Source organism: Saccostrea cucullata, unplaced genomic scaffold, assembly GCF_032062105.1.
Source record: "Saccostrea cucullata isolate Sc308-1 unplaced genomic scaffold, CSIRO_AGI_Scuc_v1 ctg3404, whole genome shotgun sequence".
In the NCBI taxonomy this organism is placed as follows: Eukaryota; Metazoa; Mollusca; class Bivalvia; order Ostreida; family Ostreidae; genus Saccostrea; species Saccostrea cuccullata.
Window position 1 is genome coordinate 49,513 of NW_026925996.1, and position 19,151 is coordinate 68,663.

Genomic DNA, 19,151 nt, shown 5'->3' on the forward strand with positions numbered 1-19,151 from the left:
TAATATTTCCGAGAGTAAAAATAATAAAATACCCAATTGAAGAGATAATATTTGTTATCTATTAAAATATATCATTTCTAATTGAGAGTGAAACTAGCAAGTTTAATTTTCTATGTAAAGATTTCATATACATGGGATCATATTTAAAATTGTGAATACTAATGTAACATAGATTTATGGATTAGAATTTTTAAAATTCTACCTTTTATCGACAAAAAAAAATGGGATGTCTGGGTAATGGACTTAAATAGCAAATCTAATTAGATGCGTTTATGATAATTGTATCTTACTACGTATTTTTTTCAATAATGATTATGCTTTGTCTTTTATTTTCCACGGTTTTTCCATATAGTAGACTCTCATCATGACAAAACTTCACTCATACTGATGTACGATGTTTTGAAGTGTATCCTTTTTCTCATAATTGGTAATGTTAAGGGGATATAGGAAACACATGATAATAAAGTGTGTTCAAGGGTGCTTGTAATCTGTTATGATTGCTCATCTCAAAGAGGAGAATCCTCGTGATTGTCATGTCTTAGGAATGAGGAGTTTTTTTAACAATGTGAAATGCGATATATTATGAAACAGAATGTTATTTACAGGTGTTAAATAGGCTTTTGATACCAAGGTAAATAATTTTGTCGTGTTTTCATGTTCAGGTTAGGCATATTTTACATCGAGGTGCTTCATTAAATCGTTCTTTTGCAAGGATATATACTAAGTAAATCTTAACCATTGTTGATGACCTACATTCAGTACACGTACTATGCATTCATCACCTGACTGTCCATCGATGGGACCAAACTTCATACAGTACAGAGTGGGTTATACTATGCTTTTTACATAAGTATTTAAGTTCTGTGAGAATAAGGCAGCTGAATAAAAATAAATTCAGTTTGAAAACAGTACCCATTTCTGCATTTTCCGTTGATTGCTCATTGTAAGCATTAACAGTGCTGCAGAAACACTTATGATGATAGACTGTGTTAAAGGGTGCTTGTGATTAGCAATAATAAACCAATATATACAAAATAATGTTTTATGATGCTATCCACTACCAGCATTACTATGAATTTGACCTATGACCCAAGTATCCTGAATATTTTATTATTTTCTGACTGTTCGTTAAAGTTCACTGCTGAGCGGTAAGTGTTGCGGTCGGGAAATATTTAGGGCTATTTTTAACTTCCCATTTAAGGATATATAAACTGCGGATCTTTAAAGAGACGCTTATTTTCAGAGAGTGCGCAAGTAAAAACCATGGCAGGAGTTTTGGCGGCTTCCTTCGTGTACGTCTTGTTCGTTTGTACGGCTAGTTGTCAGCAAATTTATTTAAATGACAAAAATGACTGCGTCTGTAATGATCAGATGATAAAGACATTGAATGAAAAGATTGACTACTTAAAACAAGAAAACGTGAGAAAAATTGAATCCTTAAAACGAGAAAACACGAAAAAGATTGATTCCTTAATAGGAGAAAACGCAAGACAAAATGAGTCCTTCAGACATGAGATTGCTAGACAAATTGATTCCTTAAGACGAGAAAACGCGAGACAAAATGATTCCTTGAGACGAGAAAACGCTAGACAAATTGATTCCTTAAGAAACGCGAGACAAAATGATTCCTTGAGACGACAAAACGCTAGACAAATTGATTCCTTAAGATGAGAAAACGCGAAACAAATTAATTCCTTAAGACGAGAAAATAGGCGGATTACCGCTAATCAAAAGAAAATTCAAGAAGAATTAGATGAGATGGTTAATATTCTAAAGAAAAATGAAAGCAACATCCACGGTTTGAAGAGTAGTATACTGCAAACCATCAAGTCAGGTAACTCTCTTTCTCCCTCTATCTCTCTCTCTCTCACTCTTTCTCTCAGAGTATATTTTACATTACGATTATTATCATATTATGCATTTAAGTTGTTTTTTTTCTTTCAGAGTTCAACATATATAAAGATTGCAAGGACCTCTATAATAATATTAATACAGAATCTGGTGTGTATGAGATCTATCCATTTGGTAATAACAGCAAGGTCAGCGTCTTCTGTGACATGGTGACAGAAGGGGGAGGGTGGACAGTAAGATCTCTCTCTCTCTCTCTCTCTCTCTGTCTCTCTCTCTCTCTCTCTCAACGATCAATTTTAGGTTCTATTTCTTGTAAGTGGAGAGTGGACAGTAAGATTTCTCTCTCTCTCTTTTCTCTTTCTAAATTTCAGTCTATCTCTTTTTCTTTATTCTCTTTCTCTCTCCCCTCTCTCAGTCTCTCTTTTCCCCTCTTTTTCATTCTCTCTCACCATCCCACTTTCTCTTTTTCTATATAATGCCCAACGATAAATTTAAGCTTATATTTCTTTAAAGAATTATAAATGTTTGATTTTAAAATTGATATTAAATCTCTTTTGTGAAGACAGCAAAAAATGGCAATGAATGAACATTGAATAATTCTTTTCTAATCTAATTTACATGAAGGTAATAAAAATCTGACAGTAAATATTATTATATACAAAGTAGAATAACATGTTTAAAATATCATAAATATGAAAACAATATTGAGCAGTTAAAAAATTATAGGAATTTAATATAATTTACGTATATTTTTGTATGTTTATTTTTCATAGTGAAACGTCGCCAAAAAAAAAAAAAAAACTCCACTGCTTTCTTTGATAACCCCCTCATAATTTCTAAATCCTTAGGTTATCCAGAAACGTGTGAGTGGTTCAGTGAGATTCAACTGAACGTTGGCGGAATATAAGGATGGATTTGGTATTACTAACGGATCCTACTGGATCGGTAAACTATAAACAGTTATGGAATGACTCCTACTGGATAGGTAAATTATATACAGTTATGGAATGACTACATAGGACAAGCAAATTATGGTTCCCCGAGGGTTAGGGTTCCAGATGCAGAAAATATTTTCCTACCTCGGGGAACTATGAATTAGCTATTTACATTGTACCCATTCTATAACTGTGTAATACAATACTGTGTGTACAAAACGTTATCTTGTTTTAAGGGATGATAGTTCTTCTTATTATTAACTATTTCAATTAGTATTTTATTTATATCAGTTTAAATGAAATATTTAATTAATGTTGTATACACTAAAATGATTTTCTGTACTTTAATTTTGAAACAGGTACATTTATTGCTGCAAATTTCTGCATACATATACAACTGTGGTTTGCATTCTATGACAACAATCCTGATCATATTTTGCTTTATAAATGCTTATATATAACACGAAAATATCATATTTAAGGGAATGACGTGATACATCAACTTACCAAGGGAGGGAACTCCTCCCTCTACGTCTCCATCACACTGACCAATGGGACAAAGCTCTATGAATTATACAACCAGTTCTCTGTTGCTGACGAAATCAACAAATACATACTTTTTCTTGGCGGACCAGCTGCCGGGGCACTGGGTAGGTAATAGAAAAAGAATGTACGAATGGCGACCGATAAGGAGAGAGTTTAATTTCTTGTGATAGATAGACTAATGCCAACTAATTCGCTGAGAATCAGTCCTACTGTTACGTAATTCATGTAGGGGGTAATGTGTGGATATCAATAATTCGAAAGTATATTTTTCATTGTACATAGAAAATCAAGAGTCCATACTAGGAGAATGTTAGCCAATCAGTAATGAATTGCTAAAAGATTGAACATTTTCACGTCATAAACACTACATGCGTACTTGTACGTAATGTTGTCAGATACATAACTCATACAGAGAAATCAATGAAGGTGTTAAACGATTATTGAATTAAAAAAAAACAACTTGCATTGGAAATGTAAGTACTTAAAGTCGATAACGAGAACTTGTTGTAATTATCCCGATTTTGTGTTGAAGATATGCATAGTAGACTTAACAAAAGCAATACAACAATAAAGAAGAAGTTAATTACGCAAATTCTATCTACGTGTAGTCGTACAAATTTGAAGAATTCTAATGATTAATGTGTTGATAAAATGGAAGAAAAGCTATTGTTTCCTGTACTGTTAACTTAAAGAGATGCAACCCCCCCCCCCAAAAAAAAAAAAAATCAAACCGTTATTTTCTATTGTTATATCAATTTATTGGTTCATGAAATAATTGTTTTGAATATCCCTTCTTTATATGTACGTATACAGGCTTACCAATTTCAAAGTTTAAAAAAGGCTTCACTTGAATGAAATAATAATTAGATTTATTGACGTCACCCGCGTGGCGCGGTGGTTAGAGCCGTGAAGTAAGGAATCTTTACGTCGCGGGTTCCAATCCCACTGTAGGGCGTGCAGACTGGTCCTTCGGATGAGACCGTATAAATCAAGGTCCAGTGTCGTAGTAGATGCTGGCACAAAAAACATAGCGAACTGCTCAATTGCCGTGTAGAACATGTATTATAAAACAAAATTTCTAGTTCTCAACTGGCAAGTGATAGCGTCACCATATGAGTGAAAAATACTCGAGAAGGACGCTTAACTACATACATTCAATCAATCAATCAATCAATCAATCTTTTATTTCTGTTGAGACTCATCATCATGTTTGTATACAGTCAAAAAAGAAATCAAATGACAACTGAAAAACAACGTGAAATATTAAATGAAAACAGTGTTCATCTAATGTAATTGAAAGCAAAGCAATTTAAAGTAATTCAAAAAAAAGTTTTTATTGCTGAATACTATAGATGCTTTAAGCTTTAAATGTTTAGTAAATAATAATGATCTAATCCGAAATAGGTGTTCATGCTATATATTTCTTTGATAATTTTACAGGTGACAGTATGTTAAACAGCGGTTCTTCTTCCAAAGATCTGTCTGGGATGTCCTTCTCCAGACAGAGATAACGACAGGTCTAGTTTTAAAATTCTGCCACTGCCACATGTGTATCATCTTCTCCCTTCAGTTCTTCCGGTAATACTTCAACCGGATAAGACATATTGACTTATTGCGACACAACACAATCAAGATTGATGACTTAGATATGGTTTTCCCTACGATGAAATTATAATAAATGGGTATAAACATAGATCATCAATGCTGTAGTTATTCTTTCTAACTAAAAGGTTTAATTCTGCTCGACAGATATTGAATTGCATAGCAAAATAACCTAACTTGACCCTAACTCACGTGTACACAATAGGTGCAGCCATTATGCTTGAGGCATGCTGGGATGCACAAATCAGGTCAAAATTACTCAGTACTCAAATAGATATCAACATGTTCTTATCTCTAAATCACTTAATACTATCAATTAAAACTATATTCTCTTTAGCATTATAGCTAAAGAAATATTCGTCCTAAGACAATATATACATGTAAAATTACATATGCATCTATAGAACATGACAAAATGTTAGCAACCACATGTTAATTACTGTTAACCTGCTTACTTTGCAGCCTTTTCCACTTATTCATACATTTAGTATTCTTATATCGAGTCACAACATATTCCTTACATAAACTTCATTTTTTTTTCTTGGATAACAGACATAATAAACTGAGAAGTATAGAATATCATCTGAAGAAGAAAGAAGAAGACACACATGTGGCAAAGAAGATTTATCAAAATTGGGGATTCACCGCTTCTGGTCAGAGGAGTCGAAAAATATTAACAGAGTTATCCCGCTTTCTCCAAAAATTAAAATACAACTCCTACTAATTTGTACATATACTGCACTTAACCTGTTATGCAAATTAACACATGTTTCCCACTCTTGCTGATGCCCTGGCATAGTCTCCTACCCAGACAGTGATTCCTTAAATAATGGAAACCAAGGAACACACAGGCAGTAGAAAACCGAAACTTTGCTCTTTAATGAATTATGTATTCACCATGATTTTAGAGCAGATGAAAACGAAAAATTGCACATTTATATATTTTCAATATAAAAATGAAATATAAACCCTTTGGGGAAAAATTGTAGGGAAATGATATTGTGTCTTTTTGTTTAGTTTCCTTTCAGATCAAAAGTGGGAAGTTTTCAGATACGTTTTTCGTAATATGAGTCACTGCTACATTTGTATCTGGATTTATAGTACAGAATCTATAATGCTGTTGTGTGATCTCTTGATAATATCAATTTATTCTATGTAATTACTTTTTTGTACAATTTGTAAGAAACAATGAGAAATATTTAAATATGGGATCAGGTGCAATGGAGGAGTAAGCATCGCCTGTCAACCACTCACATCATCAGTGCTCCTTGTCATGTTTGGGAAAAATCCCGGAAAATCCGTCGACAACTCAGTGCGTAAATGATGACCTAAATATTAAGACATTGTGGCTTTCGGTTTATTTCTGTTTTCATGTGGAAATTAAGTTCATAAAGTACGTGTATATTATCAATATTCTATAACTTTTCAATATCCAAAACATATTTATGTATTCCGACGCAGAGTAAATAGGGAGAGCCAGTTTTAGTTCACATCATTTCCCATACGAAAAAAAAACACTATTATAATTCAATTGGAGTATAAACTGACCCTCAATTTCAATTAACCACTAGTTGAATTTTTGCCATGCAAATGAGGGAGATTTCAGCTCATTTGCATAGAGTGGACTACTTTTGAATGCTCCTGTATATTCGTTGCAGTTGACTGCTAGTGGAATACTCCTCTATTTTCTTTGCCGTTGATCAATAGTTGAATACTCCTTTATTTCTTATTTCTGTGATTGACAGGGGAAGCCCTCCCTCTTGGCACCTGATCCTACCTCTGATGTCCGTGATTGACAGGGGAAGCTCACTCTCTTTTGGCACCTGATCCTACCTCTGATGTCTGAGATTGACAGGGGAAGCCCTCCCTCTTGGCACCTGATCCTACCTCTGATGTCCGAGATTGACAGGGGATACTCACTCCCTCTTGGCACCTGATCTAATCTCTGATGTCCGAGATTGACAGGGGATGCTCTCACCCTCTGCACCTGATTCTACCTCTGATGTCTGAGATAGACAGGGGAAGCTCACTCCCTCTTGGCACTTGATCCTACCTCTGATGTCTGAGATTGACAGGGGATGCTCACTTCCTCTTGGCACTTGATCCTACCTCTGATGTCCGTGATTGACAAGGGATGCTCACTCCCTATTGGCACCTGATCCTACCTCTGATGTTTGTTTAGGTCCGCGTTTGTCCTGTTTCCTGTGTCCTGATTGGTGTTGCGTTTAAATAGATTTTTTGAGCATTATTACTACAGAGGAATATTGATGCTCTCAACATGCAAGAAATATTTTTGGTGGCGTTTAACATAATGATGTAGACGTGCGACTTTTTTTTTATATAAACATGCAATATGATTATTGTGTTGACGAGCGGGTTATCAATATTTTTTCAAGAAAATAAATTGGATTCTAAAATTACTGACAAACGCCTTTATGTGATATTATAAAAGAAATATCTAGCAAATTATGGTGACATTCAACGTATTGATTGTACCATGCAAGATACATTTGAAGATATGCAACCTATTCCCGTAAACAAGCTATATAATTATATGATATGCGAATTGATCTTGATGACATGAGAGATATGTATTTTAACATTCTTATCTTGCATGTCTACGTGAATATCATTAATGTCAAAAAATTAACTGGCATATAGACATAAAAGTTGCATGTTGATAAATATAAGTTGCAGGTTTACATAATTTCTTGCATGCTAATTTAAATATGTCACATGTCAACAAAATGTGATATCTCTTGCATGTATGATGTCAGATACTGGGGTGAGTAAGAAAATAAAAATTCCATTGGTAATTTGCATTTTTACATACCGGTAATTCTCTTACACGCAGAAAAAAATATTGCTTAGTGGCCAATATTTCTTGCATATTTACGTATTTGGTATCTTCATTATCTAAAATCAGTTGAGAAAAGTTTATTCATTAAGTCAATGTACGTGAAAATTAGCTAAACGAAAATAGTGCGTTTGCCTGCTCAGCAACTTAAGCATGTTAAGTGCCCTCAATATTCACACTAAACATTAGAAAACTGATCGTTAGCACAGATGTACAGTTTCCTGTCCAAGTTGATTATATACATCTCTATTAAAACCACTTAAATGTCGTACTTATTTAATGCACATATTATTCACATTTTCTAATATAAAGTAATATAATGTAAAAGCATAAAATTAAAATAGACGACAAGGAAGAAGAAATATGAATGGACTTCCTGTTCTCTACATCTTTATCATAAATAAGTGTATATACACTTATTTATGATAAAGATGTAGAGAACAGGAAGTCCATTCTTCAGTAGATCAAAGAATGATTACTAAGGGTGAAGTAGATTTCCGAAACAAAATTTGAAAGATAATTTTTACACATGTAATGTATTTCCAAGTAAAAGATAATGCAACCCGTCAGTGATTAAACAAACTAATTATATTAATTATTAAATATTAAATGAAAACAGTGTTCATCTACTGTAATTGAAAGCAATGCAATTTTAAGTAATTAAAAAAAAACATTTTTTTGTTGTTGAATACTATAGATGCTTTAAGCTTTAAATGTTTAGTAAATAATAATGATCTAATCTGAAATAGGTATTCATGTTATATTTGTCTTTGATAATTTTACAGGAGACTCTATGTTACACACTGGTAATTATGACTTCGATCTGTCTGGGATGTCATTCAGTACCCCGGACAGAGATAACGACGGGTCTAGAGGTGGTAACTGTGCTGCTGCCAGTAACCATAGAGGAGGCTGGTGGTTCAATGCCTGTCACCGAGCCTTCCTTAACGGTCCATGGTCCCCGGAGTTCTGGAACTACCCATGGTATCCTACAGTGACTGATGGTAACAAGATAAAAGAAACCCTCATGATGATCAAACATAACTGACTTTTTACATCTTTATAGCCATACTTGTTCACGCATGATATGAAAAGTTATATACTTTTATTATAGATGATAAAAACTTTATTTTTAGACATAATAGTGGTCTCTACAGTATATACAATGTAATGAATATATAATGTTATTATGCGTAATGAATTTATTGAAAAGTCCTTATGTGTATTATGTTTAAGTTAGTGTTGTACATGTAACATTCATTACTAAAAACAAGAAAATCGCATTTAGTATTGTTACATAATAAAAGTTTTGTTTTTATTTTATCAATTGTAGTTTTATAATTAATAGTCTAATGATATAAAGTATGTTAACAACAAAGACAATGTTTTTTTTTAAATACATTCCTTGAATTTCAACTGATCCCCGTGAAAGGTCACATAACTGGGTAGAAGTAGTATCCATCAGTCTATCATCTCTGTACATGTGTGTTGATAATTAGAATTTCATTCTGTTACAGTTTATAAATGATGTAGAGATTATAATTACGTAAATTTTATTTTCAAACACCAATATTTCTCGTTACTTGTACTGTATTCTGTATAAACACCAATATTACTCGTTACTTGTTCGTGTATTTTATATATACAGTGTGTGGAAATGGCTGCATGTAATGCCAAACCAATGAATGGGAAAACAAAGTATTATATGATGACTTTTTATGACATTAAAGTTGAAGGCCTTCACAGAGTAACGTCATAAGCGAAAATCAAATTTCCCGCTCTTCTTGAGCAGTTTGAAGTTTTATAAGCCACCTTTAGAAACCTTAACGTCACACTGAAATATATTTGAGTCTTTTAGACAAAAATGCTACAGATCCCTTGAAGCAAATGTTGTTCATTTTACGGCGCTAAATTTTGCGCACGGATAGGGATATATAAAATGCATTATTACTGTCTTGAAATGTAGGCGATATTTGGGCGAGGGTAAGAAAACGTGATAGAGGGCGAGGCTTGCGTTTTCGACACTAATCCCAAATATCGCTTATATTTCAAGACAGTTATCATGTATTTTGTTTATCCTGCAACAAAATTTTACATTTGAACGTCCAAAACAAGCTTTTTCCGACTGATTTAGGCACATCTCTGCAGTTGAAACTACGAAGCCATGGCGTAAACATTGCAATAAATGTAACATAACAATGCTTTTAGAACGTCGGAAAACATGCGCGATGCTTTATTAGGGCAGTGACCGGATAAAGCTTTGGTTTATTAGGATAGCTTTATTAGGTCAGTGCAAGGGGTAGTTGCAGGATAGTTTTTTTTTCTACTTCCCTGCATTATTTTGTTAACCACCTGTCCTTTCCTTATTTGAGAAATACTCTTTAACAACCTGTATGTTATATCTACCCTCTGACCCTTTATAATCGTCCATTAAACCTTATTAAATTGTTTTTTATTGATAAAAACATTTTTTTGGGGGGGGGGGATGGGGGTCACAAGAGAAGCCTATAAAGGGGTTGGAGGCGGATACAAAATACAGGTTGATAAAAGAATATAGCTTACATTTGGGAATGAAAGGTAATTGATCGTTTAATGCTGAAATGAAGAAAAATATGTCCCTAAAGTTGGCAAAAAACGTCGTTAAATGCTCAATACTTACTTTAGGAGATCGGTTGCGTTTTCATCAATAGCTACATTGTAAAATATAAAACTTAACGCTACGGTTTCTGTAGCTAGAAGTAGATACATGTTGCAAGGCTCTTAAATTATAAATGTATTGTAGACAAAATTGATCAGAGAATTCAGAAAGAAAAAAAGGTACAGTTTGAATGCTGGAGGTATAAAAATAGAAATATTAGCATTTATTTTTTTTTATATCTTTCAAAAATATCCTTAATTATAACTGATCTTATAAATTTTTAATGCCCCCACCCCCATCCTCCCAAGGATTTTTTTTTAAAGCGTAAATATTTACAAACTGTTACCTGCGTTCAATGGAATGGCTGTATTGTACTGAATTCTAGTCATGTCATATCTAATGTCTATTAGTTGTAGTCAACTGATAAGTAAAACAAGCTCGTGTATTAAGGAAATAATGCCATTTTGTGTTCTAATGTTACTGATATAAATGTTAATATTGGAGTATTATAAGACTTTATTCATAGTCTGAGTACGTCTTGCTTAACATTAAGTTAGCATGATTACAAAAAAAAGTATATGTCTGACGAAGTGTTAACATACTGCCATTGCCACATGTGTATCATCTTCTCCCTTCAGTTCTTCAGGTAATACTTTAACCGGATAATACATATTGACTTATTGCGACACAATGCAATTAAGATTGATGAATTAGATATGGTTTTCCTTAGAACGAAATTATTATACATGGACATACACATAGATCATCAATGCTGTAGTTATTCTTTCTAACTAATAGGTTTAATCTTGCTTGACAGAAATTGAATGACATACCGGTAATAAAATAACCTAACTTGACCCGAACTCACGTGTAAACATTGGGTGCAACCATTACGCGTGAGGCATGCTGGGATGCACAAATTAGGTCAAAATTACTCAGTAATCAAATAAATATCAACATGTTCTTGTCTCTAAATCACTTTATACTATTAAATAAAACTATATTCTCTATAGCATTATAACTAAAGAAATATTCGTCCTAAGACAATATATACATGTAAAAACACATGCATCTTCTATAAAGCATGACAGCACCTGAGCACCCACATGGTAGCTACTGTTGACCTGCTCACTATACACACACATGTAAGCAACTGTTTATTTGCTCACTTTACAGCCTGTAACATTAATTTATACATTTAACATTCTCATATCGAGTCACAACATATTCCTAACATAAACTTTAATCTCGTTCCATAGATAAAATAATCTGTAAGGAAGAATGTGGAGATAACGAACGTATTCAATATCAAAGTCCATAAAACAAAACAAAAGAAGTGCAGATCAAATACAGAAACATCAGAGTCGATATAGGTTTAATCTTGCTCAAAAAAAAAAAATGAATTACATCATAAAATAACCTAATTGTAATACTTTTCTTATGTAAATACTGGGCGCAGCCATTGCGCTTGAGGTTAGGGTGCACAATTAAGGTCAAAATTACTCAGTTATCAAATAAATATCAACACTTTTTTTAAATTCCAAATCACTTAATACAATCAATTAAATCTATATTCTCTGTCACTTTATACCTAAAGAGCTATTCGTCCTAAGAGAATATATACATGTAAATACATATGAATCTATAAAAAATGACAATACTTGTTTACCCACATGTTAGCAACTGTTTATTTGCTCACTTTACAGCCTGTAACACTAATTCACACATTTAGCATTCTCATATCGAGTCAAAACATGTTCCTAACATAAAGAATTCAATCCACAAAATGCCTTATTTGGCCTAGCACATATGTAAATTTTGAAAAGGGCATTAGAAAATATGTTTTGGGTTATTATCAACCTAAAACATTGACAAATTTCACATGTGCAACAATTTCGTCAAAACCAGATGTTTCGATGTCAAACTAAATTCCAAAACGCAGCATGGTTCGAGGTTTTGCGGAAAATGGCTCAAATTTTACACAATAAATCGTGAATTTCACATACAGCACTGTCGTTACCGCAAAATATTGAAACAGAAAAATAATCATAACTGTTCGACAAATAATTTCCAATGAAAATATTTTGCGGTAACGAGTGTGCTCATGTTGAAAAAAAATAAAATAAAATGTCAACGCGTGTAAAAAAGCTATGATCAAGAACCACCACATTTGTCTTTGTCTATTAGGCAAACTTTAAAGGATCAATTAGAAAGGTGTATAATATTGATTATGTAAGTGGATTGACACTCATATCACACAAATAAGAAAATGTCTGGAATATGATGGCTTCAGTCTAAAAACATATCCGTTTAAAATGCCGATTTATCGACAATTCTTTTTCCGAAATTAGATTGATTTACAGACACGTACATCTTTCAACTTACTATATGTATGACTATAGCAAATATAAACTTTCATGTCAATTATTATGCTTGTTTATGACTGTGACGAGTATAAGAAATTATAGTTAAATCTAAACTTTGTTATCAAGAAGCGGTAATTTTTTAGAGTGATTCATTGGTAGGTCAAAGGACATCAAATAAATGGATAACACAAATGGTGATAGAAAAAAGCAGTCAATTGTTCATTGAAGGCAATAAATGTGGTAAAGAATCTAAAAATTACATTTCCGAAATCAAAGAAAAACAAACTTATGAGTTCACAGTTGTACATGACGTTACTAGGTGTACGTCATTTGTGACGTCATAATAGATGCAGTCATTGGAAATCAGTGGCAGTAGCTTTCTGTCGCTTTGTTAAATTCATTTAATTGAAACGGGAAATTATCTATTATTAAAAAATTTAACAACTCTGTAAACTGGATTCAACGTATCTTCTAATTCGTGTGTGTGTTAACATAAAATGCACATGTTCGCTTTAACAAATCCGCACGTCGATGCATACAATACGTATAAGAATCACATGTAGCAGCAATATATATTAATCAGGGTTTTTTTTATTTCAAATACTAAAACATTTATTTCACTACATAAAACCCGCATATATAATTTTTTATGCACTTGTATAAAGTGAAAAATAATTTTTAGCTTTCTTCAAAAGTATTATGAAGAAGTGGTTTCAATTTTGTTTTTAGAAACAAGAGCTGAACTTAAAATATATGCCCCTAGATAGTGTTTATCATTATATATAAAAGAACATCAAATCAAAAATCCTTCTTTGACCACTATATAGTGTTTCTCATATCAAATATTGATTATTCTGTATTTTATTTTTTTTGCATGTAGATTAACATTCAAAATTGCCCCTGCATTGTTATTTATGGCTTAAGATGGGGGGGGGGGGGAGGTGGAGTAGGGGGACTATGTCTTCCTGTGCATTTAATATCTGAAAATCGCTGGATCCGCTACTACGAAGATTAGTAGTTTATCACTATACTATTAGAAAAGATCACGGGGGGGGGGGGTTTCATGTTTTGACATAAATTATACGTTAATTACATACAATTATATGAGCATTATTGTGAACTACAGGACTTGTCTAAAATATACTTCAAAATTATATAATTTACTGTAACATTTTCTTAAAAAAATTATTTTTAAAAGATAGAACTTTGTATATGTTCGTCCTTTGTATAACACCCCCCCCCCCTTTCTTTTCTGAAATTGCTTTCTACGACCATAAATGTGTTTTCTATTTCAAGAAAAACTAAGACCATTTTACACTTTCCTCTTATAAATGCTGTCTATAATAACGTCTTATTAAGGAGCCTTTTTCGGGTAAAATCAATCTTTCCCTGTAAGTAATAAATGTAGTAAAATTAATGTTATTGTCTGTACTTGTATTTCACATTTTATTTTGACACGTATTTATAAGAATTACATACGCATGGAAATCATAATGTGAAAATGAAATGGAAAGTTATAAACGATAAGCTAGCAATGCATAATTAAAAAAAAAAAACAAGAGGCCCAGGGGCCACAGCGCTCACTTGAGCACATCAGACTTGAATTTACTCCCACCCCCAACCCCCCTCCAGGCGTTCATCATTTGAACAAACTAGAATCTACACTACCCGAGAATGATTCCATATAAATATCACTAATCATAGCTTTGAAGTACTTGTAAAGAAGATTTTAAAAGGTTTCCCTATATATCCCTAAGTAAAATTTGGGTCGGCCATTTTGGCCCCACCCTAGCCCCAGGGGTCATGATTTGAACAAACTTAAATCTGCACTACCTGAGGGTGATTCCACATGAGTTTTATCTTTCCTGGCCCAGTGGTTCTGGAGAAGATAATTTTTAAAGATTTTTACGATATATTCCTATGTAAAACTTGGGTCGGCCATTTTGGCCCCACCCTTGCCCCGGGGGTCATGATTTGAACAAACTTGAATCTACACTACCTGAGGATGATTCCACATTAGTTTCATCTTTCCTGGCCCAGCGGTTCTGGAGAAGAAGATTTTTTAAAAATGCCATTTATTTTTAACAAATTCAACAACAACAACGACAACGACGACAGACAACGGACAAATTTGGATCAGAAAAGCTCACTTGAGCCTTCGGCTCAGGTGAGCTAAAAAACATAATAAAATTATTACATGTAAGTCAATCTATAACAATGTATTAACAACACACTACAAGTATCGTACTCCATACATAATTTTTTTTTACTGGATTAAACATGACCCAGCGATTGGCTGGTTCGCGAAGATGAGAAAAAATATCTGTGAGATTGAGGTGTGCGCGAATCTCGCGGATATTTCTCGCTTGCCTGTGAAAATTTATTAACAGCTGAGGCCTAATATTCGCGAGTGCTCGCCAAGTTATTAAAAATGTATGGAAAAAAGGTCCTTTCAACTGTTGTGTACATGCACTTCTTTTCAAGTAATGTACTGGTATTTAGATATAGATTTTTATCGCAAATCTCGCTTCAAATTATACACTCCGGCCGAAATAGCGTTGCGTCGTGTGATGATACTGTTGGATCTGACAATTGAACAATTTGAATCATGGATTTCGTTTTGTAAAACAAGCGTTTTAATTGGTTGATTAGGACCCGCCCACTCTCGCGCCGAAAGCGTTGTTGACTTTCTGAAAAAAAAAAAAAAAAAAAACTATAAAATTTTTTTTTAGCATGTGATACATGTATATTCCTTACGCAGACGATACATGGATATCATTCGATGGCAAACACTATTTCATTTCATCCTAAATGTATTTCTGCCGATTTCCTATTGACGACATTTTACACATTAGGTGTTTTTTCTGTGCGACTTTTCAGTGCATTAAAAATATTTTCTCTATGTTTTAGTCATAAGTGAGCTATTTCATTGCGTTGGCAAACACAAATTTAAAACGGGGTATTATTGGAAATCATGTAATTACCCAGCTGATAGCGGACAACTTGTTATTCAGTGGACAAAAAATAAATTCATAATCATAGGTGGTAAAACGCGTAAAACATCGGATTTATTCAAAAGTTTACTGTTTTATTGTCAATACTGTCAAAAATACCATGATATGTTTTAAATGCATCTGTGCTACTACGTTCCCTTTTCAACGGTCGCCATGGCAATAAACAAGCGACCAGAAAAATCTAGATCTTTGTTCTTTTTTGCGGGAAGTGAAATTTTTACTGTTATTCATTAAAAATATGAAATATTACTTATAATTTATGTTAAAAATAATCAATGTAACAACATTTACCAAATCTAAGTACGTTTTGTTTACATTGGTGCACTGAAGAAAAAACAAGAGGCCCGTGGGCCTTATAGGTCACCTGAGCATTATGCAACAACTTTCCAGTGGTTGAATTTAATTAATGTTTTAAGCCAGATGCTATAGCATTTACAATTTTGATCATCATAACTATACACTTAGCAGTTGCTTAGGTTGGTTAATTAATACCCATAGGAAAAGTAAGGGAACAAAATATGCATTTCAACAAATCAATAATATTTAAGAAATGAATTTAATTTTTTTAAGATTCATGAGGTTATGAACAACGACGCTTCACGCCGGCATATTTCATGAAGCGCGTTAGTTAAAAAAATATTTTTTTTTTCTAATTCTATTCATTCAGAATTATCATCTCTATTCAGTATGAAGTTGATAAGATAAATATAACATTGATTCTAATTATTGCATTTTAAAAGTCCTATATTCCTTTATATCTGTGCATTGTAATAGCAAGGTCATTCTATCGCTAATTGACGTGACGTTACATTACAAAAAATGACGTTCGTATTGCATTTTTCTTTTCAAACATTGCCATATTGCAAGACCTCGTTTTTAAAAAGTATAATAGATATTGAAAAAAGAAAAACGGTTATGAAAAGCTTTAAGTCTATACTATCTATGATAAAAATCGCGTTAATATCTTGCAAGAGGCATTTTTTAATGGTTCGTGGACTTTCCTCTTTCACTCTCGTTCCAAAGATAAAAGACTATCACCTGAAGAAAATGACATATATATGACAATTGGAGATTTATTTAACTTGGGGATTCACCGTTTCTGGTCAGAGGAGTCGAAAAATATTAATAGAGTTATCCCACTTTCTCCAAGTATTAAAACCAGTCCCCTTCTAATTCGTACATTAAACTCTAATCAAATAAAAGGAGTTTTCTCTGAAAACTGGCTAAATAAATTAGTATAGAGAAATGATAACAGGCTAAATAAAGTTGTAGAGCGAAATGAAGAAAAATTTTACTGAAACAATTGTAGAAAGACACATTCTATTATATATTCTAAAAGTAAGATATATGAATTAGAAAATATTATTTCTAATATTATTTTTAAGTCGTTGTAGGGTAATTAAGAAATAAGATATCATTTTAGAGTTTCATTGGGATGTGACATGAAGTCGGTCACGTGATGAAATTCTATAACGCCCGAAGGGCGTTATAGTAAATTTGATCACGTACCGACTTCATGCCACATCCCAATGAAACTCTAAAAAAATGATATTTTATTTCTTATATTTATATTTTATTTTTATTCGTGTTACAAGGAAAAATAGGCGCTATTTGGACATTGTTATAGAAATGCAACATAACGTAACTACGGCGTCATATGACGTCACAGTCCAGACTTTCCAATAGACTCGTGCGGTTTGCCCAACTGAATGTCATTGAAAATTGAACGTCAATTTAATTTATATTGTCATGTAAGGGAAGACATTAGCAAATGTAAATATAGACAATTGACATAATCCATTGACAGCATGAAGTCAGTTATATCTTATTATAAAATAATATTTTTTTTTACTTTTAGCAATAACATTATAAGTTAATGTATTCAGAGAATAAAGTTTTGATTTTTTAAAGCCTTATGAGATATATTTTTGCCTCAAACATGTTTTTCTGGTTAAATTGACACAGATGCGAAAGAGTGCATATTTTCGATAATGACCCAGAAACCAAGAAATAGAATGTAATCCATTCGTGAAAAAAAGTACGAAAATAATATTGTGTTTTGTTTCCAATAACATCAAGAGTGAAAAGTTTTCAAGGTACGTCTTTCGTATTGTAAGTGAGTTATTCCTATCTGGATTTGTAGTACTGATCAGATAATGCTATTGTATGATCTCTTGATACTTTGGTATGAAATATTAATGTATTCTGTGTTATTAAGTATTTATACAATTTGTAAGAAACAATGAAAAGATTAGTATATAAATATATGTATATTTTTCTTTGATTCTTTTTATGTTTTTTATCAATGATTTAAAAAGAAGATTTTAATTTTGCAGACGTAATTATTATTTATTTGTTATCTGTAAATTATGTTAATTTTAAAGAAAGCCATTATAAACATGTAACACATTTACTTCAGTTCTTGTACTTTATAATAGAACATTCTTGAGAATGTTTAAGTAATGAGTGATTCACGCAATGGAGCACGTTGATTGATTAATTGATCGTATACTGTTTAACGTCCAGAAAAATTCACTGATATGGAGACGTCACCATTGCCGGTGAAGAGCTGCAAAATTAGGCCATGCTCAACACTTACGGCCTTTGAGCAGGGAGGGATTTTTATCGTGCCACATCTGCTGTGAAACGGAGCCTCGGTTTATACGGTCTCATCCGAAGGAACGCCCCATTTAGTCGCCTTTTAAGACATCCAAGGGAGTACTGAGGATCTATTCTAACCCGTATCCCCACGGGACTGGAGCATGTGGAGAATTATAAAATAGAGGAAAATCGGCGACAAATAATATATGTAAAAAGTGGAACGTTTAAGATAAAAAAGTAGAGAAAGCAAAATGACAGTTATATCAAACTTTTACCCCTGGTTATATTATTTTCCTTTTTCAATGCATGCTATCAGCAAGTTTTCATAGACCATGCAGTTAAATAAATGAGACATTGATGGGATGTCGGTGTTTTTGCGTCTGTAAACCATTTATAAGTTTTATTCATTTTTTACTCATTCGCCCGCGTGCCGCAGTGGTTAGAGTCTAGCGTCGCGAAGTAAAAAGTCCCACTGTGTGACATGGAGACCGGTCCTTCGGACGAGACTGTATAAACCGAGGTCCCGTGTCGCCGTAGGTGCTTGCACGAAAAAGATCCCTCCCTGCATAATTGCCCTTAGTACCGAGTTTAGGACAAAATTTGCAGCTCTCAACCGGCCAGTTGTGGCGTCTCCATATGAGTGGAAAATTCTAAAGAGGGACGTTAAACAATTTGAAATCAATCATATTTAAATAAAACGTTTATACAGGCAAAATCAATTCTGTATATCAATTTTATAAT

General features: G+C 33.0%; 2 protein-coding genes across 3 annotated transcripts in view; both read left to right on the top strand.

Moving 5' to 3' along the window:
* The first annotated feature begins 1,743 nt into the window (after positions 1-1,743).
* The window catches only part of LOC134270306 (fibroleukin-like), a 39,610-nt gene continuing 22,202 nt past the window's right edge, over positions 1,744-19,151 (top strand). Inside the window, exon 1 of the mRNA XM_062752526.1 lies at positions 1,744-1,834. Within this exon, the coding sequence (XP_062608510.1) occupies positions 1,759-1,834 (76 nt within the window). The 5' untranslated portion in view covers positions 1,744-1,758. The remainder of the gene's footprint in view (positions 1,835-19,151) is intronic.
* LOC134270307 (uncharacterized) lies at positions 1,952-9,489 on the top strand. 2 transcript variants are annotated; one of them, XR_009992776.1, is made up of 4 exons: positions 1,952-2,084; positions 2,700-2,796; positions 3,269-3,436; positions 8,577-9,489. XR_009992776.1 is itself a non-coding variant. In XM_062752528.1 (3 exons), exons 2-3 carry the CDS (start codon positions 3,338-3,340, stop codon positions 8,787-8,789), a joined length of 312 nt encoding a protein of 103 aa, XP_062608512.1. In that variant the 5' UTR covers positions 2,818-2,836; positions 3,269-3,337; the 3' UTR covers positions 8,790-9,489. The 2 variants fall into 2 exon arrangements, 1 of the variants encoding a protein (XP_062608512.1); XM_062752528.1 differs by lacking the exons at positions 1,952-2,084; positions 2,700-2,796 and adding an exon at positions 2,818-2,836.

What these genes read in the sequence shown, in the direction of transcription:
- LOC134270307 (XM_062752528.1), top strand. Translation starts at nt 3,338, where the DNA reads ATGGGACAAAGCTCTATGAATTATACAACCAGTTCTCTGTTGCTGACG. An exon ending in ACCAGCTGCCGGGGCACTGG is followed by an intron (nt 3,437 to 8,576) that starts GTAGGTAATAGA and finishes ATAATTTTACAG; the next exon opens with GAGACTCTATGTTACACACT.